The sequence below is a fragment of the Lonchura striata genome, chromosome 18 (assembly GCF_046129695.1).
Source record: "Lonchura striata isolate bLonStr1 chromosome 18, bLonStr1.mat, whole genome shotgun sequence".
Classification (NCBI taxonomy): domain Eukaryota; kingdom Metazoa; phylum Chordata; class Aves; order Passeriformes; family Estrildidae; genus Lonchura; species Lonchura striata.
The window spans coordinates 10,194,252-10,216,135 of NC_134620.1; the positions used below are offsets into that span (position 1 = coordinate 10,194,252).

General features: G+C 46.7%; 1 protein-coding gene across 1 annotated transcript in view; it reads left to right on the plus strand.

Annotated features, from left to right (window-relative positions):
• MN1 (MN1 proto-oncogene, transcriptional regulator) overlaps window positions 1-19,957 on the plus strand; it is a 34,485-nt gene extending 14,528 nt beyond the window's left edge. The window contains exon 2 of the mRNA XM_021544725.3: window positions 15,005-19,957. Coding sequence (XP_021400400.2) covers window positions 15,005-15,192 — 188 coding nt within the window. The 3' untranslated portion in view covers window positions 15,193-19,957. The remainder of the gene's footprint in view (window positions 1-15,004) is intronic.
• Window positions 19,958-21,884: the final 1,927 nt, after the last annotated feature.

The following is a 21,884-nucleotide window of genomic DNA, read 5'->3' on the forward strand; positions in this document are numbered from 1 at the left end:
AGTGATAACATGGCCCCATTCTGCTCTTTGTGTGCATTTGGGACTGGGAACTGCATCAAAGAGGAGGTGTTTCTGCTTCAAGTGAGGAATAAGAGAGGGAATACCGAAACTCTTCTTGGCCCTTAGGGGGAAAAAACCACCCTAAACCACATCCTTTTTCCTCTCCCCCTCAAAAATTTGGCTTACATACTTAAGAAAGAGGTTTTTTCCTTTTATTTTCCAACCATCCTCTAAGGTGTGTTCTTCTGGCCTTTCTCCAGTTTGTGGAGCTTCTCTTGGAATACATTTTAAGGGGTTGTATTTGACACGTTACTGAAGCCTGCCTTCCAAAGTGGTCTGGCCCAAATAGAAATGTGAAAAGTTCCCACTACTGAGCTGTAAAAGAATACTGGAAATGGGTTATGCTGAAAAAACCATTTAGATAAAAATGCAATTTTCCTTTCCACATACACTGCTAAGAATTAATAGCACATTCTTCCTAAATGGGTAGTTCTATATTACGTTTTCACCTTAATGAAATTCTTTCCAAAACAGGAGAGTTTCATTTAAAAATGTAGGGCAAAATTGATCTGTCTTTATCTGCAGTGCTCCCTGCTTTAAAATATCATGGGATTGAGTTCCATGGGCTGTCTGGGCACTCTGTGGGAAACAGATGTTGGGTTCCAAGGTGGGTGTTCCAGTCTGACTCCATCCCATCACAGGGTGTGCTCCTTACCCTGCTGTCACAGCTGGATTTGGGCTGTCACTGTGGTGGTGTGTGCTGTGCATGCCAGCTGGGCTTTCACAGCTCCACTACTTGGCCAGCGGCCACCACACAGTGGGGACATGAACATGGCACTTACCAGGGTATTTCTGCCAGAAATACCCCAAAAGGGAGAAGGGCCAAGCCCACTGTGGCCTTAACCTGTGTTGGTTCATTGTTGCACACCTTGGGCACAGGTGGTGAGCCCAAGTGTGGTGTGGCCTGGAACAACATCAGCAAAAACACAAGAGACATCAGTTTCAATATGTTCCTTTTCTGCAGAAGATACATAAATGTCAAATGAAAGAAAGAAGGGGGAATCCTCTGTGGTAGCTGTGAAACTGAAGTGGAGATGCCCCCAGGAAGACTTGCCAGTTCCAGCTAAGAGAAAGCCAAAACATATATTCATGCTTTTTAATGGTTTCATTTTTGGTGGAAGGTTCTTTATGTAATGGTGAGAACAGAAGTGTGTGGAAGAAGTAGGGCTGATAGACTCTGCTTTGAACAGCTTTTCACTGCTGAGTTACAGTGGAGAAAATGCTTTTATTGGTATTATCATAGTTTTAATAAAATGGTTCCCACATATAAACAGTGCTTACAGTGATGGAGACACGGACAGGATTAGCACAAGTTGGAGTCTCCATGTTAAAAATAAAAATTTTGATGGTAGTGATGGTGCACAGGTTTTGAATCATTTTTGTGACAAATTACCCATCATGGGGACTGTGCTTGGGTTTTCCCCTAAAAGGTGAAATACAGGAGAGTTGTGAGTCTGACTGACTCTTGCACCCAGCTAACAGTGAGCTTAATCCCAATTCAGTTTTTGAAAGGGGTATTTATAGTCATCTTCTGACAGTCCCCCAGTCAAACAGCAGCAAATATGATGCTCCTCGTTAGGTGCATTTCAGAACAGCTGTTTTTTTAGTCACCAAACTTGCCTTTTGTGATTCATTTTCTGTGAATCACACTAGTTCAGCAAAGAGTGCAGATCACGACTTTACAGCCAAATATGCAATTCCCTGGAAGCAACTGTCGAAAATTTAAATACTTTAGTGTAGTGCCTTATAACTTGCAAGTTTTGTATTAATGGGACACTGGCTCTTCTGTAAAACTTCACTCCCTGGGACAAGCATGCCCATCAGTAGGAGTGTTTGCTCCCTGGTGTGAGTGGCTCACACTCAGAGAGCATTGCCTGATTCCACTTTAGGTAGGACTTTCTTAGGTGTCACTTAGGTTGATTTTTATTTTTTCATATTTTTTTGCTGTTGGTGCTCAGTGTATCTGCAGGCACTCAGCATGCTGAGTGATGCATTTAAAGATTGGCTGCTACAGTAAAAATCTTGATGGCCATTGTTTCAATAAAAAAAAACCTTTCTCATCTTCAGAATCACTGTTGTTACAATAATTTTCTCTTTGAACATGTCAGGATTCTGTATTTGATTATAGACTGGATTGTCTCTTGTCATTGCATAATTATTTTTTTTTTGGGGTAGGCAGAGACCTTTTTCAGTTCCTCACAGTTCATCCCCCATCCCAGTACTTCTTTAAAAAGAGATTAAGTTGAAACCAGGTATTTAAGAATATAGATCCTCAAGAAAATAACTAGTTTTGACTTTATATTTTCCTGGGGATTTTTTAAAGCTGATGTGAATTACAGATTTATTTTACAATTTGAACTTAGACTTCTATATTTTCCCTTTCCCCCACCTCTTCCTTTGCTTCCTATTGGACCAGAAGTCATTATTACAGAGATTTTCTGTTACTTTTTAATTTTTTCTTATTGCAATTTCCACCACAGAAAAATAATTGATCTCTGTAATTCTCCCATCACTTGGATGGTTGCTTGGATGGATGGCTGGCTGAATGGTGGTTAAGGGGGCTGACCTGGGGGTCTGAGCACTGCTGCCAGACCCTCCCTGCCCTGCTCCCTGTTGAGGGCTGATGTTAAGCCTTGGGAAGTGCTTGCTGAGGCCTCTTCTGGTTTTGGGAAGCTGTTTTTGGGATTTGGTAGTCTGTCCACTCTCTGGATCCAGAGTTTCCATTGCTGTTACAACCCTCAGAGACCTTACAGCTCTCTGAACACTGTGATGGGATGAAGGCATCTCGTACTGCTGCTGAGGTGTGGAGAGACTTCACAGCTTTGTGGCCCTTCATGGCTGATGGCTTAAACTCTGGTGTTCTGCAGTAGTACAGTGTTCACCTTGGATCAAAGGGCAGGGGACCTCCTGAAATGGAAAGTGCCTTGCAAGGTCCTCCTGAGCCTCCTCAAGCTACGTGAAAGCCCAGAAGGAAGAGCATCTGCAGTTGTCTTGCTTTATGTGTATGTGCAGTCTCTTCCATTGCTGGGTGAGGTTGATGCCACCATGGGAAAACTGTACAAAAACGGGTGACACTAGAGCTGCATCAGGCACTGAAGAGCCTTGTTCCTTGGGAAATGGGTATTGTGTGAGAGTGGCAGAAGAGTCCAAGTGAGACCTGCAGATCCACGCCTGGTTGTGATTACGTGTGTGCAGGCTTCCAGCTGGTCACTCTAAAGCTGGCACATGGTGGGTGTATTGCCCCAGAGGTATGACTGAATCCAAGATGCTCTCTCACTGGGGCTTGCCTGCATGTGTCCATGCAATGGAAGCCTTTGCCACAGAATTAGTAAATCCTCACTGTGGCTTTGCCCTTGTGTTTTGTAAAGAAAGAGCTAAAAAGGATTCACTGTGTCTTTAAACTTGCAGATCCTCGAAACCTCCCTGGAAGTAGAGGGGGGAAGGGACCCTTTCAGGATTAATTAAACAGAGATGTCTCACTGTAGACTTCAGGGTTTACTGATAAATGCCAGCCCCTCACCCATGTCTGGTGTGATGCTGTTATTTAATCAGGGCCTTGACAAGGAATCTGAGCAATCTTCCCTTTCTCCTCCTCTGTTTCATTTATCTGTCCTCCCAACCTGTTTGTTTGTGTATGGTTAAGTTTTCCATGCCAGGGAGAAGCAGAGTGGAAATGTCAGGGGTCAGGCTGCAGGCAGGGCAGGCAAGAGCAGGCAGGGGGCAGAAAGCCCAGCTCTTCAGCCTTGGAGTTTCTGAGAAACAGAGATAGGTTGTTCCAGGCAAAATTAACTCCTTCAGCACAGCTGCCTTCTGCTTAAGACCTGCAGGAAAGGAGGCAAGGCGGGTACATTAAGACACTGACCTCAGACTCCATCCTTCTATCCTTGCAGTCCTGTGGGTAATGGGTGCTCCTGATGCCATTTTGCTCACCCTCTTGTTGAAGCCTTGCTTGGCCCATCTGCCTTGACAGCTCTGCTGCCTGGGGGATGAAGCTGTGTGGATCCAGACCTGAGGAGGATGGCAGATAGCAGAATTCATTGCAGTACTGTTATGGATACCTGAGTTATTTGGCACATTTCCCAGTGGACAAAGTGTTCATCTATGGAGGATGTGAAGCTGCTGCTCAGAGACATGCCTTTGAGTAGACATGTGACTTGGGTTTGTTATTCAGAAGTTAGCTGAAGACCAGTCTGGATACCCTTGGCTAGAGAAAAAACAAATTTTGATATTGTGTCAGTAGACTTGGTATCTCACAGGCTCTCAGCTGTGCGCTCTGTGGTGGTTCACCAAGTACATCAGCCCAGCTGATGCTGCCATGGTGGCTGGGGTTGGGTAAAGATTTGGCTGTGTGAACCAAGCTGTTGAACTTGCACTTCACCCCACCTGTGTGAGGGAAAAGCCTAATCAGGGTGGGGTGGAGGATTTTGTCTGTTTGTTTGGTGATGCCTTTGCATGTGTGTTGTGGCAGCAGAGCAGGTGCCGCAGAGCTGAATCCTGCCTGGTTTGACAGTGTTTGCCTTGCAGGCAGTGTCCTGCCTGGGACAGCTGTGGGCAGAGGTTTCAATGTCCTTACGCCCTGCTAGTGGGATGGTCTGGACTTCTGCACTGACTGGATCTAGACCAGGTTAACAGCAGTTCTCACAAACAGCCGTAGTTACAAATGGGGTAGGAATGAACCATAGAAGAGAATCAGAGAACTGGGTTGGAAGGGTCATCTCATTCCAGCTGTGGGCAAGGACACTTTTCACTAGACCAGGTTGCTCCAAGCTCCATCCAGCCTGGCCTTGAACACATGCAGGGATAGGGCAGGCACAACTTCTCTGGGTAACCTGTGCCAGTGTTTCAGTACTCTCTGAGTAGATAATTTCTTCCCAATATCCAGTCTGATCCTGCCCTTCCTCAGAGGGAGGCCATTCCCCCTTGTCTTACTACTCCAGGTCCTGGTTAGAAGTCCTTCTGCAATTCTCTTGGTGTTCCTGTGGGCTACTCCATGCAGTGAAGTCTCTTTGTGCCAGTGCTTGGGTGCTGCTCAGCCCCGTGTTCCTCCCCTGCCCTTGGCAGGAGCAACTGGGGCTGCTGGCCCCCACTCCCTGGGGAGATGCCGCAAGGCAGAGCCCACACAATCCCCAGCATAGTGGAGTGAACTAATTGTCTGCTGTTCTTTCATTTTCCAGGAGTATTGAAATTGTTGTGGGTCATAAATCACGTGAGCATATGGCCGGAAGGAGAACACAGGCCCATATTTCAGCGTTGGGCTGGAAGATGAGACTGTTCGTCCTGTGTTGTACAGGCCTGTGTTGTTGATTTACTGGCCTGTGAAACTTCAGAGTTAATTTTTTGTTGAAGCAAGGAAAGTCTGTCTACCTGTGACTTTCATGCTTCAACAGCTGTTTGCTCCTGATTCGTTGCTATTCTGAGGATTTCATGAAGACTCTCCACAGTGATGTGACAATTGGAAGTAAAAGATGAGCTTATATTCTTCTTACCCTAATAGTGGCACTTACAGCCATATCTAAAATGCCAGGCTTCTTTGTGTGTTTTTTAAATTCTGAATTTCCTTCACTGCCATTGCTCCTCATTTGGTCGTGCATTTCTTCTAATGATTTTTTTTCCTTTCCTTTCAGATAGATTTAATTTTTAAACATGCTGTTCAATCAAACTCTGTTCCTCCATCAGACTTCTGGGCCCCAGCTCAATCACCACACCTTATTGTTGCTTTAGGGGATGTTTCTGAATATGCCAAATCCATTATATGATGACATTTCTATCTCTTTCTCTAGTCAAAACTCAGGGTATACCAGAATTTGGGATTTTTTTTTTTTAGAAGAGGTGTAGCAAGAATTTGCCCAGGAGGTGCTGCGTTGATAGTATCAGCTCTCAATCTGATTTGCCAGCACTTAAATGTTTTCCAGCAGAGATTTTGACCCTTCTTTAAGAAGCTCAGGCCTCCTGACAATTCTGCTTTTTATAGTTATTTCTACAGATAGTTATTTCTTCCAGGTTACTTCTTGCAGAATTTGCCTGTGAATTACTTGCAAGGGACTTGCAGATTGGGAACCCCCTGTTTTTGGAGTGTCAGGTGTCACGCAGCTGGTGCTTCTGAGCACAGAGCAGGTCAAGGAGTGCCCCATAGCACCACAGATTGGTCTGGGCAGGGAGAGACCTTAAAACTCATCTTGTTCCACACCCCTGCCATGGGAGGGACATCTTCCACTAGACCGTGTGCTTAAAGCCCTGTTCAGCCTGTTCTGTCCATCTCTGAACTGTGTCTCTGCAGGTGCCAGCTTTGTCCTGAGGTCTCTGGCCTTCTTTTCTCTTGATCTGTGAATGGTTAAATTGCTTTAACACCTTTTGTTTTCATGAACACTGTTTTCCAAAGTCTCCTCATTCACCCCTGAGACACCAAACTTCAGCTGGAGGTGTCCTAAAGAGAAATGGGATGTGTTTCAAGGTAGGCTATAAATAAATGGCATAAAAGAGCTAATGATCCTTGATGCTGGTTCTTCTCACTAATGTTAGCCTTTGGTAAACTCCCACTGTGTTTTCAGGGATATCCTTGAACTTGTGTGGTTTAACCCCAAGCATTACTGCACATGAGCACCGTTTCTTGGTGTGCAGGAGCCTGAGATGTGTGAGACCCCTGGGAGGGATTGACTTTGCCTGTGGCAGTTTTGTGTTACGGTCTCTTGTAATTGTGAGTTATAGATGGGGCAGAGGCACCTCTGGGAGCTGCAGGCAGAGCCAGGGAGGAGACAGAGGGACCAAGCAGATCCCTGTCCCTGCCCTGGCAGCCAGGCTGGGTGCAGATGTGGCTTTGGGACATGAGAACACAGGTCCTTGGGGAGCTCTTGAGGAGCAAGGCGACAAAACACCTAAAAGTCTTTGGTCAAGTGTATCTGAGCCTCACAGGAGACTGATAATATTTCAGAGCTAATTCCCTTTTGCTTGGCTAACAAGTGCTCATTTAATTTGCATCCTGAAACTAAATTAATACAAAGTTCTTTGAAGAGAATCTTTAATTCTGTTTTCACTTAAGGAAAATAATTTTCCATGTATGATTTGCAGGGTTTTAATATCCTACTTATTACTGTAATATCTATTTCCCCCCCCCCCCCCCCCCCCCAAACAATTGTGTCAAAGCTCTTGCAGAAATCTGATGGAATGCTGGAATTTACGTGTTTCTCTTTCTGTTTGCCCTGTGTATAATAATGAACTATTCACTGCCTTTAGAAATGCATTGGTACACCCCTTCCCTTGCTCATGGAAGTGGGCATTTTACCTTATTTTTGGAATTGTCCAGTAGTGATTTAATGCAGAATGTTTAAGTAGCATAATTTTCTAATTTTGGCCTGTCCTGAAATAAGGCTAGACAGTGTCCAGAGCTGCTTGTATTTAAGTGAGAGCTTACTGAACGGTTTCATGTGATTTCTATGCAATCAGAAAATTCCACTTTGGATTTTATTGAAAATCTTTTGTTTGCTTCTGCATTCTGGCAGTCAAGAGATGGGTTTTGCATGGGCTGGAGCTGTGTGTAAAACTGTCATGTGATAGTTTGCGTACATGTGAAATAAATTTGAAAGCAAAACCCAGTATTTCCTTACTCATCACAGATGTGTCATTTGTCATTCTTGGTGAAAATAGGCTCGGAGCATTTAGTTAGTGCAAGCAGGTGATGTATGCCAGCAGCATGGAAAACACAGGATCAGTCAGCCAATATTCTTTCCTGCCATGGAGGTGATCTTCTCACACTGGGGGCTGGATTCAGAGGCAGGGACATGTCTGAGACAGCCACAGCCCTTCAAAGGAGGGGTTATATGAGAGAAGCTGGTTGTACCCTCTTCTCTTCCAGTGCCAGGTCTGAGTGTCAGTGTGATGGAGCTGGTGGGTGGGGCTTGGGCAGTTCACACCTTTAAGAGATGAACGGAAGTGTTCAGGTATTTTGAACAACAGACCCTGGAAAATAACTTGGAGCTCCACGAGGCTTCACTGGTGTTGGGTGGCAGCATCTGGATGTTGTGAGTATTGAGTCAGCTGTGCTGGAAAGGGCTGCAGTTGCTGGACTCATGTTTATTTTCTGTTGGAAGTATCCAGACTTTGTCTGACTGTTGTTGGTGGTTGGTTTGGTTTGATTTTTAATGCCAATTTTCCTTGCTTGGGCAGGGCCACAGTTCTCAGGCTGTGCAGAGCTGAGGAGAGCACAGTGCTGGTGATGGCACCAGAGCTGACCAGCAGTTTGGAGCTGTGAGGTTGGGTTAGGCCCTGGCTGGAAGCTCAGCTTTCTGTGGCTGTCACAGACAAGCAGTGGTACACCTGCATGGGGTAGGCAGGGTCAGGCTGGCAAACAGCAGCACTGCAGCTGGCGTGGGACCTGGTTTGCCAGAATGGTCTTTTGTTCTGTGAGAACCAAACCCCAACATCAGCCACTTCACTGGGGGGTAGGCAGGACCCCCTCTGCGGTTTGTGTTTTGCAGGGAAGCCAGCCTGAGAGTCAGTGTGTTAAACTGAAAAGAGGAACTGAAGGTAGCCAAAAGAGAGGAAGGATATGAGTTAGAAACAGTCGTTGTCTCTGTGGCCACCTAGCAAGGTACAGGAGCTAGTGCTGTCCCAAGGCTCAGAGCTTCTGGCTTACCTTTGTTCTTGGAGAGTCATAGAGATGGAAAACAGTGATTTAACAGTAGCCTCCAGAGAAATAAATAGGTGTAGGCAGTTTCACACTTGCCTGCAGAGCCATGTTGATGTGTTGCTCTCCTGCTGGGCAGTGGCAGCAAGGTGGGGAGCAATGTGTTCCCCATCTCTTGTCTCCTTCTGGCACAGTGGAGGGAACGTAGATTTTAGAACAGCAATGTCATTGTCCTCATATCCACACATCCTTCATTCTGTGTCTTCAAGGTCATGCTACATGTAAGATGAGTGCTGCCTTTTCCATTGATAGGGTTAGCATTTTTCCTACTTCACGTTTTTTTCACCAGTTTATTCTGTTTCTTTCTGTGAGCATGTGGCTCACAGTCTGACTGTAACCCTACAGCCTGACAGCAAACTCTTAATGCTGCTGTGGGTTTGGGCAGACTCCCTGTCGTGGCGTGCACATCCTTCCATTGCTCCTGGTGAAAACAGGAGCAGGAAAAGAGGTCAAGGGAGAAAAAAGAAAAATATATATTTGCAGCAAGCACTGTGTGTCTCCTGTTATCTGAATTCAGTGCAAGCAGCAAGCTCTAATGGAGCCCCATGCCAGCTTGGAGACCACTGAAAACAAAATAAACATCTCTGCAGCATGGGCTGATACATGCTCCCTTTAGAGCCTCAGGCATCTCCAATTAATCAAGCTGTCTGTGGAGGAAGGGCCTCTGAGGACCAGAGGATGCTGCCAGAGCTGATGGGCTGATGAAGGGGTGGGCAGCAAGCAGCATTAAGGGTGAACAGACTGTGTGTTAGCCTGGGCGTGCCATGCCTTTGGGTGAGTCTTGTGTGTATTGCAGCAAAGTCAGAGCTTTAATCCTGGTTTGCAGGATATATGAGTGCTGTGGGAGGGTGCTCAGCACTGTGCACGCATGTTTGATGAAGAGCCCTTCCTCCTTCCGTGAGAAAGGCTCTCAGAGAGCGCTCAGCTGGCTGGGCCTTGACAATAAATTGAGGGGCTGACCAAGCCAAATGGCTTCTTGAAATGTCATGGAGTGAAATGTGGCTGATACCCTGGAGCTGGGGTGTCTCTGCTGAGTGCTTCTGGTCAGCAACGTGAGGAGTCACCTGTCCCCATTTCCACTGAGCTCGTCCTGACAAGTCCTTGGCATCAGCTGTTCACCTCAACCAACACCAAATTCTGTGCATACAGAGCAGAGAGCAGCCGGGGAGAGCAGCACCTTTAAGTGTCTTATGGGCGGGGATTACACAGAATAAATGAAGGAGTAAAATCAAATTAAGAGGAATGTTCTAGTAATGGGTAGCTGGGGCTTTTCCTTGAGTGCCAGCAGAGCTGGGTGCTCCCAGCCTGTCTCTGTGCCCTCCCAAGCATTGGGAACAGCAGAGACATCCAGCCCAAAGCAGGCACAGGTTGTCAGGGGTGAAGGCACCTGAAAGTGGTGCGGGTTTATGGTGTAAGCAGGTGGCAGATGCCACGTTTGTGTCTAGGAACAAATGCAAGCCCTTGCCTCCTTGTATTCCAGGGTCAAGAAAATGCCTTTGTCAAGGACTTTGTCGGTGCTGCAGAGGTGAGGAGGGAGATGGCTCATTTGTTTATCAACACAAATGAATTAGTTGTGCTTAAAAATAAAATTTTAAAAATAAAATTTCAGGAATAAATTAATCTGTGGAGACTAGGTCCAGTGTCCAGGGAAACATGAAATGTTTTCAGACCTTATTTTTCTCAAAAACTGAAAAGAGATGCTTCTGTGCTGTGTACAAATGCAGAGATATGTGCCTGAACCAATATGTCAAACTGTCATGTGGGAGATTTGGTGAAAAACATCTTGTCCTAAGGGAATAATTTTAAACACTATATGTAGGTTTGCTGCCTCATAAGGGATCATTACTCAAATCTATTCCCTCTTATGGTAGCTTGGCCTCTGCTTAACGGGCACGGAGTGAACAGAAGCCCATTAACGCGTCCTTTAAGAGTGGTTATCAGATGGTAGAGGGGAAGCAGATCTCTGATCAGGGAATATGGTGTTATTGGCCAAATCCTCAGATTCAGCCGTAACAAGATCAGTGGCAGTGCAGGGCCTTCACGCTTGGCTGGCCATCGAGGGCGCGGCGGGGCCGTGCTGTGCCGGGCAGCCGGACCCTGGGCAGCGCGGGCGCTCAGGCTGTGTCAGAGCGGTGAAGAAGTGTAAGGGATGAGCCCTGCGGCAAGGAGCCATTCTAGGGATCCTCACCTCCTGTTTGTCACTTCAATCTCGAAGGAACGCTGAAATGTGGAGTGGAACCCACTCCCAACCAGACCCCTACCAGACTGCGTCTGTGCTCTCGCTCCTGTGTCTCACTGCTTTCCGTCCTTTTGTTGGTGGTGATTCTGGCAAAAATAGGAAGTATGGCATGAGCAGCACCTGAAGAGCAGCGTCAGCTCCTGGTATCTCAGCACAGCATCTGCAGTTACCTTGGCTACACCAGCGCTCCCTCAATTAGCCTCCTCTCTGACAGAAGATGCACTCAATGTGTGGTAGCTGTGCAGGTGAACTTATTTTAAATGGGATTACTTTACTTAAAAATTGGGACACCTCACAGTGCTTGGTGAGGTTATCACAGTAAAGAGAACAAGTTTGTTTTTTCATAATGCATAAGAAGATGCTACATGACAAAAGAGGCTTTATGCTCAGGGTCTCATGAAAAAGGGAGAAGGAAGCTGGAGGGACTGAAGGTGTATACACATGCTGTCTGCAGAGTAAGGTGAATGCCAGGGTCTAACCTCACTAAAGAAATGTGTTTTTCCTGAGCTGAAATGGAAAAGCAGCCTGTAGTGTGTGTATTGAATTTTTTTGTGGTGCAGAACTCCTGGTTCTCTTCCTGTGTCCCAGCTGCAGGCTCCAACGCTGCTGGCCAGGCTCCTGGGTTAGTCACCACACTGCCATTAATGCTGTGTAAACAAACAAACAAACAAGCAGCAACCTTTTCTTTTTGAAGGCTGTATGCCTTTGCAAAGTAGAGCAGAACGAAAGAGCAGCTTCCTAAAATGTGCAAGGTCAGAGCAGGGGGTCGGGCCTGGAGGGAGGCTGGGGAGCCTGGCTGGGCGCTCTCTTCTCGCTGTTTGTCTGGGGCTGAATGGCTGGAGTGTGTTTGGCTGGGTAAAGCTTGGTCAGAAGCTCTTACCTAAAAGTAAACTGGCTCTTGAGACCACCACAGCATCACCAACAGCAATGGGGAAGGACACCATCACAAAGGAGTATTTTCCAGATTTCTTTTGGTCTTTGGTCGCTTTAATGCTTTGAGTTTCATGCCTTTCATTTGAACATGACATGAGCTTATAGATGATGTTTGATTTTTTACCTCTGCCTTCAGCATTTGCTGTTTCCAAGCCACACACACTGTCCTTTGCACAGGGTGGTTGTGCTTTTGTCAGTCCCAGGGTTGTGTCATGTCCTTTGGTTTGGAGGGGAAGTCTCCACCCAGACCATCTCAAGATCTTGGGTGTGGAGGCTGGCCCTTATTAGAAGTGTACTGCTTTTTTTAATAACTCAGATTTCTTGCAGTAATTGCTAATAGAGGCAGTTGTGCAGCTTAAAGCTAATTAGTTAGAAAATTCCGTGCTTTCAGTGAGGTACTTCATGACTGACAGTGATTTATCTGGAACTTGGCAGCTGTGAGGCAATGATGTGGTGACACCATCTTGCATTACCTGACTAATTTTAACGTGCCGAGTCACGTCCATCTCAGCTACCAGATCTGCTCTGGACCGTGGACATTGTGGCTGGGGAGTGCCGGGACACTGTGGCTGTGAGGGAGGAGGCAAACAGGATGGCTGGTGGAACAGGTCTGCTGGGAGAGTGTTACTGTTCTGCACAAGCATCAGGCAGTATCTCATGCTTGAGAACATAATTCTTACCAGGTGGATCAGCACAACTTTAATTTTTTGCTACAAAGGTTTTTTTTCTTGGAAAGCATAATACTTTTGTCAAGACAGAAATACTGGAAAAAAGTAAATTGCACTGAAAATTTCCATCCAGATTGGCTTTGAGAATTCTTGTGCCAGTGCAAGCTTTGCTGCGAGCTGTCTTTGTTTTGGATTTGAATACGTCATTTTTTGTGCTCGTTAACGACAGACAGGAGAGCTGGAGCTCCCACAGTGGTGTCCCATGGTGAGCAGTGTCAGTCAGTGTTGGCTTTGCAAACTGAGGCTCAGTTCCTGCTCACCTCTTTTACTTGGGTTTTCCTCTCAAGCTAAGGAATCTTGTTCATCCGTGTGGGATTTTGTTTTGATTTCTTTATCAGTAGTTTGCTTATGAATTTTATCCACAGCAAAATGGCTTAGAAATAATTTGCTGATTTACAAGCAAATAAGCTTAATTTTTAATTCACTAATTCCTTGTGGCTTATGAATTTGTTCACATAGTCATTGCTGAGGACAAGCTCTGTTCGAGGTGTTGGGGTGCCTGCACAGCTGGAGCAGGGGAGCTCTGGCTCCGATCCCAGCCTGGGAATGTGCCACCTCTGCCTTGGCTGTTGGGGGTCTCCTGCAGCCCTTGTAGAAACACTGCTGGGACCCCTGGGCCCCTTGTGGCAGCAGTTCAGCTGTAGGACTCTTTCCTCTTTCTCTGCAGGAGAGGAAGAGAGCTGCTGTCACAAGGACTAATCTCAAGGCGCTGGCTCTTCCTGTGCCGAGCCCAGCATGTCCTGTGCAGTCAGGGAGACCTAAGAATAAAAACAGTGGGTACTGCATGTCTTGTGAGCAAATACAAGTAAGGAAAACATTTCCTGTTCACAATTTTTTGCACAATCCCATCTGAGTTTTGAATAGTTTATAAATAAAAAATGTCTTAGGTATACTTGCATTCTGGACAGTAAGTTAAATTGAACACCTGATCAAATAGCAGTTATTCAGGGAGTCTGGGGTTTTTGCCCTGTGATTTTCCCAAAGCTGTAGGACTCAGGGGTGACAAAAAAAAAGAATAAAAGCTCCACGTGCTGGGAGAGGATCTGTGCCAACACCTCTTTGCCTGCTGGAATTTCGGGTATCACACAGCAACCTCCACTCCATGCTTCTGCTCAGCCCCTCAGTGCTGCCTGTTCATCAAAACTAAAACCACCCAACCCATCTGCAGGGAGCTGGAATCTGTTTGGGTGTAGACAATGTGAGCAGCTTTGCCCTGCTGCTGCTGGATCCTCGACTGGAGCAGCACCAGAGGGTGCCTGGGGAAAAGCAATTGCAGAGCCTGTCTGAGGTGTGCAGTGGAGCTCTCTGTGGATTTTGCACATTGCAGGGCTGACCCAGCAGCAGTGCTGCTCTGGAGCCGGGTTCCTTCTCCCAGCATTTATGGCATCATGTCCTCAGATTCTTGGTAGTTCCTGTGTGGTGTTGTTATACTGTTTTAGTTATGAGCATCTCTGACATCGTGTGATAATCAAGCATTAATAGCTTTTTCCAGTTTAAACCAGGGACTTCCAGGTTAGTTTAACATCATTTTTAAATATCATTGTGATTGTGTAACAAGCTGTTCAGTTCTGGTTTTGTATCTGGTATAGCAGGAGGTTCAGTGAAAGTAATATGAGTTGCCCCATGAAGTGTGGTATCCCTACACTGCTTGGCTTTGTGGAACAGGAGAAAGGTGATGGGAAGAAAAGTTCTGAGTTGTTAAAATATTTACAACTGTTTTTTGGCATCTTTTCATGTTCTACCCATTTTAGCTATTCTTCACATTAACTGTAAAAGCTGGAGGAAAAAGGCCTGTGGACGTTGTTTAGGGTGTTTCAGATAAAGTCTTACATTTCTGTGGTTAACAGAAACTAATGATAGCCAAAGATCATACCAAGTCCTAAAATGAACAAAATTTTAAGAAAAATGTCATCATGGTGCTCCATTAACAGAGGGGAAGAGGGAGACCGATGCTGGGACTGACCACGAGGGCACGGAGGATTCGGGGCTGGCTTCCTGCTTGGTGGTGTCTCAGCATCTGTTTCCAGCAGCGGAGGGTGTGCAGGGAAGGAAAATTCCTGATTGTGCTGCTGTCTAGGACACACTCATCAGTCCCAGGTCCATCCCTGGTGTTCAGACACATCGTTGGTTTCTCTCAGGTGGTGTTCTTCTGGCCCAGAACCAGCCACAGGACCTCACTTTGGGCTAGGGAGGGGGAGCCATACCTTTGGTGGTGACTCGGTGGTGGCAACACACGGCATCCTCCGAGCCGGAGATGCAGGAGAGGGGTGTGGGGTGAGGGTGTGGCAACACCACTGGCAGGCTGCGAGTTGATGGGGTTGCTTGTCACAGGCCTCCTAACCTCTCTCTGTGAACCCTTTGCAGCCCACGACCTTCCCCCGAGCAAGACCTCGGCAGCGGCGGCGCAGACGGGCACCCACCTGCAGTGCCTCTCGGTCCACTGCACGGACGACGTGGGCGAGGCGAAGGGCCGGACTGCGGTGCCGACGTGGAGGTCCCTGCACTCGGACATCTCCAACAGATTTGGGACTTTTGTGGCTGCCCTGACTTGAACAAAAGAAATTATTATTTTTTTTTCTTTTTTTTTTAATTTCAAAGGGCCGCTACTGCTAGGTGGACTATTTTTCTAGGTTGGTACCTGCTTAGTGGCATATGGACTGGAAAGGGTTAATTTAAAGTAAACCTCAACTTTTTTTTAATCTTCTGCCACAGTATGTTACCAGTGTTAACCCTTCTGCAGTTAGCACACTTTTGCTTAAGATTTTCCTGCTAGACCACTTTTTCCCATTATTCTGTAACCTTGGCATACATTTATAGATGAGGCCTTTTCCTTTTTCATCTCAGTGTGTGTCCAAGTCACGTATGTCATAATAAGACAAAGATTCTCCTCTTCTTCCTCTTCCTCCTCCTCCTTTTCTTCCTCATTTGCTTTGTTTTTCTTTTTTTTTTTTTTTCCCGTTTCGTTTTGTTTTGCTTTGTTCAGTGCTTATTAGGATGGTAATCCTGAGGAGCAGCAGTTCAGGAATAAACACCAGTGAAAGCGAAATGGTCAGCATTAAATCATACATTACAGTGACACCCAGCTTTTGCCAGTCTCCTACAAACCAAGCAGTTAATGCTCTGTTGAATGTTCAGGCATGGACCTGCCCTTTCCTGAGAGAATGAGGCTCTGCTTTCAGCCTCGTTGTGCTCTGTGCCTCCTGGTGAGGCCAGGATGCTCTTCCTCTGTGTACCTGGGTGTAGTCCTGGGATGGAGCTCTGTCATGAATGGGCTGGTTCAGGCACAGCAGGGAAGGTATGGAGAGGTTTTTCTAAATGAGTTTAATGGTCATTATCTCCTCCTCCAAAGACCCAGGCTCCTTCTTGCTTGCCTGGGCTCAGTGGTGCTCCTGCAGTTCCCACTTTATTGATAGTGGAGAAGAAAATCCCCTGCACCCTGCCCATTTTTTGGCCATTTTAAACTGTAGAAAGATGCTGTTGATTGGCAGCAGGTCCAGTGTCCCCTGCAGTTGCCTGGGGGTGCCCCAGCCCCTGCCACAACAGGTCCCATGTCTCAGTGCAGTGGCAGGGTTCAGGGATGACCCAGGTTGGAAGATGCAAGGGGCTGTGTGCCCAGGGGTGGCATTTCCTAGTCAGCCAGGGCAGGGAGACCTGGTGTCACAATCCCCCACACTCATTCAAGGCCCCATTTCTGCCACGCACTGAAGAGCAGCGTTGCTGGATGCACACAATAAAAGGAAAACCATACTTTCCTGCTCGGGCTAGATAATGCTCATTTGAGATGAAAGTTGGAAGCAAACCAGATAAACCCACAAGCTGACACGGTGCCCAGGAGTGGCCCCGTCCTGCCTTGTGCCTGCAGCTCACCTCCCACAGCTCCTGGAGCTCAGGAACAGCACTAGAAGGTTTGGTTTTGGTTGTGAAATAAAGGTTGGCCTCTCTAGGGTTATTTATTCATGATTTCACAAATGTGTCCCTGCTAAAGGGATAGAGTTGAAGACTGCTTTATATTTTATCTTTGATGATTGTGCTGGGTCTTTAATTAATTTTAACGTAATATTCTTGGTAGACACCAACAGAGAGGAAATTCTGCCTAAAAAGCCAAGGGTGGTCTGGAATCCTCACTCTCAGTCATATGTGGCTTCAGAGAGACTCACAGTGTTTGGAAATGTGATTTGAATGTGCTCTTATTAACCATGCATGGATTGATTTATGGGTCTGGTCAATGAATTGACTTTGGATAAATTTGGATAGTTTTTAATCTTGGTTTTCAATATTATTTTACTTTGTATTAAAGCTGGAGCTTCCACGAGGATGAGGATTTTTGCCCATCCTGGAGCAACTGGCTGTGGAGCTGCCTCACACCCACTTGGTTTGGATCAAAAAGCTGGGATGGTCTGTACCTCTGTCGGGGTGTGCAACCAGGAGTGCAGAGCTCCTCCTGCACCTGCAATAAAATGTCACCATCCCCAGTAAAGTATCTCCTAGTAATCACTGTCAGCCCCCTTCCAGAAGATGCCTCTTTGCCTGTGATTCCTCAAATCCTGGCTTTCCTAAGTGTATGTTTAATTTTAAATCCTGTCAGCAGAGCACACGTGCTGCTGTGGGAGCTCAGTCTGCAGCCGGGGGCCCTGGGGTGACACCAGTCACTGCGTTCCATCACTTACAGCTGAAAATTTCGGCCAAGTTCATGGTCTGGTGGCATTTCTGCTTGGAGTGCAGTCCCTTGCCTTGTGCTTTGTTTTTAGTTTTTCCTGCTGCACTGAAGAGAACAGGTTTTTCAGGCTTCCTGAGGTCAGGGATGCACACCCTGTGCCACGGGAAGGAACCTGTCAGGGAACACTGAGGTCAGATGCTTTTAAAGAGAAATCCCTGTTTGAGTGGAGCTGTGGTGGCTTGGTCTCACCACCCAGTTCTGCTGGCTCATCTCAGCAGCTTGTGCTTCTCTCCTGGAGTGTTCTCATCCACTTGGAACTTGCTTTCTGGAAACGCAGAGTGTAAGCAATTCCTTTAAAATCAGTGGAATCCTGTGAGGTGAGGAGGTGTCCTGAGGCCAGGGGCTGTGTCTCCAGGTGCTGAGCTGTGCCACGTGGAGCTGTGGGTGTTGTGGCTCTTGGCCACCTCTGGCTCTGCTCCAGGCAGTGGATGCAGTGCAGGGTTGGGACTGTCAGAGAGTGAGGAGTTGAGGCAGTGGCTGGCTGTGTGCTGGGCTCACTGGCCGTGGAGTTTAACTGAATCCTACGGTCACACACAGTCCTCTTGCTGACCTCCTGTCTGTTTGATCTTGATTGAATGAGCTCTGCTTGAGGCAGCTGTTAGCCAGGACCAACCAAACCTGTGCTTTGGGTTTCGTTGCTTTTTTTGCCAAAGATCAGAACAGAAATTCTACATTCTGACCAGGACAGGCATCGTGTCCTGCTCATCACCTGGGGATGTTGTACGGACAGCATATACAAAAGGCTCAAGCTTTGTCACAGTGCTGGTGGCACCTGCAGTAATTTAATTGTACCCATTTTCTCCATTGATTTTACACTGAAAGCACTGATCAGTTTTTTTAATACATATAAAGTGTCAGTATGGCCTGACATGGTAAGAATGGAAATTTTGTCATTTTCTGAATAATAATATTCCAACTGAAACATGCTTGGGAGCTGTAGGTAAAAGCCAGTTGTGGAAGAGGCAAGTTGCACTCTTGTGGAGAGGGAAACTGAGGCACAGGCAGCAGCAGGAGACTGAGGGAACAGTGGCAGGGCTGAGCTGCACTGGGGTCTGACCTCTGCTTGCTGCAGAGCCCCATGCCCGAGGCTCACTTCCTTCAGGGGCTGAGGTGGGTCAACAGGGGGAGAATTTTATCAGATACATGTTCCCCAAATGCCTCGGAGAAACCTCCTGCCTGTGTGTCCTCCATGGCTTCCAGATGGGGGGCAGCTGGACAAGAAGCCGAAGAGCTTCTTGTGGGACGAGGCACAATCTGCTTTGGATTGTGAGCAGCAGCTCCCGTGGGGCTTTGCCTTTTGCCGTGGGGATTCTCCTGGCGCCGGAGGCTCCCACGCAGCCTCGGGGCTGGGTCGGGGGAGCCAGGACGTTCCCCATCTCCTGGCCCTGTGCCCTGGCTCCCTCTGTGTTCCCTAAAACAAGCCCTGTGCTTAGTCTGCAAGTTGCAGTGTCGTAGCAGACTGAGCAAAATTTCCCTTGCTTTTCAATTGGGAGGAGTGATCAAATACCTCTTTGCCAAAAAAGGACAGAATAGGCCTCATTTATTAAATAATCTTGCAGATTTTCTCCAGATCACATTCTCTTGGGGTTACTTGCTCTCTGCTGTTTGAGCATCAGTAAGAGGCTTTTGGCTTGTTACTTAGTCAAGGTTTTTAGTGTCTGCAGGTGGGAGGGGGATGAGCACCAGAATTCTGTCACCTGGATCACCTGGGGAGTTGTGCAGGTCCTGTGGTCTCCATGGTCACTCTGGTCCTTGGGAACCTGGGATTGGGACTGGACTTCCAGGCACCACCAATAAGGCAAAAAGTTCCAGTTTTGGGAGGTGAAAGGGACGAGGTGAGCACAGCAGTGGGATGGGCACTGGGTGAGTGGCGGGGACAACAAATCAAACTGGTACATTTGACTTACTTTTGTTAAGCTGCAGTGTAAGGTTTTGTCAGCCAGTGGATTCACAGCTGTTCAAGGGATGGTGTGTAAGAGCATAACCCATTTTTATAGAATTGTTTCTTCTTTAATGCTTAAGGCTAATGGAGGAAATAGTCTAATTTTGTCTTAGAAATTCTCTATTAAAATTGTTGCTTTGAGTCCATCCGCTCATAGGTTCTCTGACTGATGAAACTGCAGGTTCTGATTTCTGGCAGTTATAACTTTATCACTTTTCACTACCCAAGAATATTACAGCTTTAAAACAGCCTTAAGCAAAAGGATATTATTTCTTTGTACTAAATTTGGTTCATGGAAAAGAAAAAAAAAGAAACCTCAAAACACTGGTAATCCGTACTGCATTAGCAAACTCTTCTGAAAAATGTTATTGCACATGTAAAATATGAAAACTTGACTCTGCTGTGTGTTAGGCAATCCTGTAACCTTTTTTTCTTTTTTTTTTTTCTTTTTTTTTTTTTTTTTAATTCTTGTTAAATTCATTTCCTAAATGCTTGGTTGGAAGACTGTGACGATAGCTCATGAAATTGAGTGTTATTTTTCTTTTTTTTTAAATATGTAAAGTGCAGTCTTCTGTATTCCTGCATATTGTACATATCTGTATATGTTTTACTGAGCAACTAAATAACAATAAATATGATGTTAATGGTGGCTACTCTATATTTCATACCAGGTTTGTTGATTTTTTTTAGTAAGTTGATTTTTTTAGCAGGGGTGTGAAGAAGTGAATGGATACTGTTCATATTCAGGTAAGCCCTGGACCTTATGATGGGTACAAATTTGCCCATGATCTGGGCACGTGGGGCTCCCGGGAGGTTTGGGGTGCACTTTGTTGATTCCTCTCTGCCATCAGTGGCATCCCTCTGCCCAGCAGAATTGGTGGGGTTTAAATTTTACTTATTTTTGATCCTGAGGGAGGAAGAAAGGCAGTGTTCTTTGCAGCTGTGCAGTCCCTGCTCTGCAGGGAACCCATGGAAAATGAAGACTTTTCTCTCTGCCCAGTTCCCCCATGAGATTGAGGACTGGCTGGGCAGCAAAAGCTTTTGGTGTTCCTCATTCCCATGGTGGCCACCCCCAGCCTTGCTCGGAGGCAGTGCAGGACGGTGGCCCTGGCTGTGCACTGAGGTTGTTGGTACCTCTGCTGCTGGCTGCTGATGTGTGTGCAGCTCTGCCCAGATGCTGCCATGGGATCTTGGGGCTGTCCTGTTCTCCGTGTGCCCTCTGGGGCAGCGTTTTTCTTTCTCCTTGGTCACTGGAGCTTGTCCAGAGAGGCCAGACCATGCCTGGAGCTGTTGGGAAGTGGGAGCAGCCCCCAGGGTAGCTCCCCAAGCCCCCGGCCCTGCACAGCGCTGCTCCTGCTTTGTCCTAGTTATTCAGTAAAACTGACCACGAGCTCTGTTAATGGTTGGATTCACACGGCTCCTCCAGCACTCGAGGCCATTTCTTGGCTCCCAGATCTCCCACTGTGCAAAGGCTCCTTTGCTTCTGCCAGCAGCTGGAGCAGCCCCTCCTGCTCCAGCAACGCTCCGCCCCAAGCTCCTGCTTCCAAAAAGGCAGCAGGGGCTCGCTGTTCACTGCACATCACATTAACAGATGCAAATCAACTGACTGGTCTTTGATTTCTGCTCTTGACACTGGCTTTACTTGTCACCTGGTAATATCACCTCTGCTGATGCTGGCATGGTGCCTGCCTATCCCAAACACTTGCCTTCATCCCAGGGCACTGTGCTCAGAGGCTCACCTGGTCTGTGTCAGAGTTAAGCATAGATTAATAGTTTATTAAGTAATAAAAGCAAGTGGTTGGTCCTGGACTTTTACAGTTCTTGCTCTCCTAATCGTGTCCTGTGTCCTGTGACTGTGCTGAGAGTTGAAATCTGTCTGTAGCTGCATCTCTTTGCCCAAGCCATTTAACTGGTTTAATTACGTCCTTTGAGTTACTTTCTGCATGAGGCTTTAGAATTCCTGTCACGGAGGAGAGTCTGTAAATATGTATTGTATGTTCAGCAGTCAGGAGTCCATCAGCAGTGCAGCCGGATCCCATGTGCTGAGATCTGCTCGGCCCCTCTGTGGCCACCACGAAACCATGTGGCTGCTGTGCTGTTTGGGGGCTCCTGTGTGTGACTCCAGAGTTGTTTAAACCCTTTTCCCCCACAGTTTGGGTGAGCTGCTTGCAGATTGCTGCTGGTGCTATGAGAGTATGGCAGAAGGCATCTCTCTCCATAAAAACAAAAAAAAAAAACAGGAATGAAAGTTTGAGTCAATGGCATCCTTTTGGCTGAGAAAGATGTTAGAAAATAGAATCCCATTATAAGGGTTTCTTTTAATATCGAGTATTTCTGAAAGTCCCTAGGTCATATGCCTGAAGTGGTTCCTCTCCTGCCTGGGAGACAATTTGTAGCTCCCCCAGCAGTTTAGCATTATGGCCAATAACATCACATATATTTTGCTTGTAAAATGTTTATATTTTGCTTGTAAAATGTCTAAAAATTCTCTGCTCAGGTGAGCTCAGTAAGTGCCTAGAGGAATGGATGGGGGTGATGTCTCTTCTAAGCTCTCCTTTCTGAGATGTTGGCAGAGCTCTTTAATG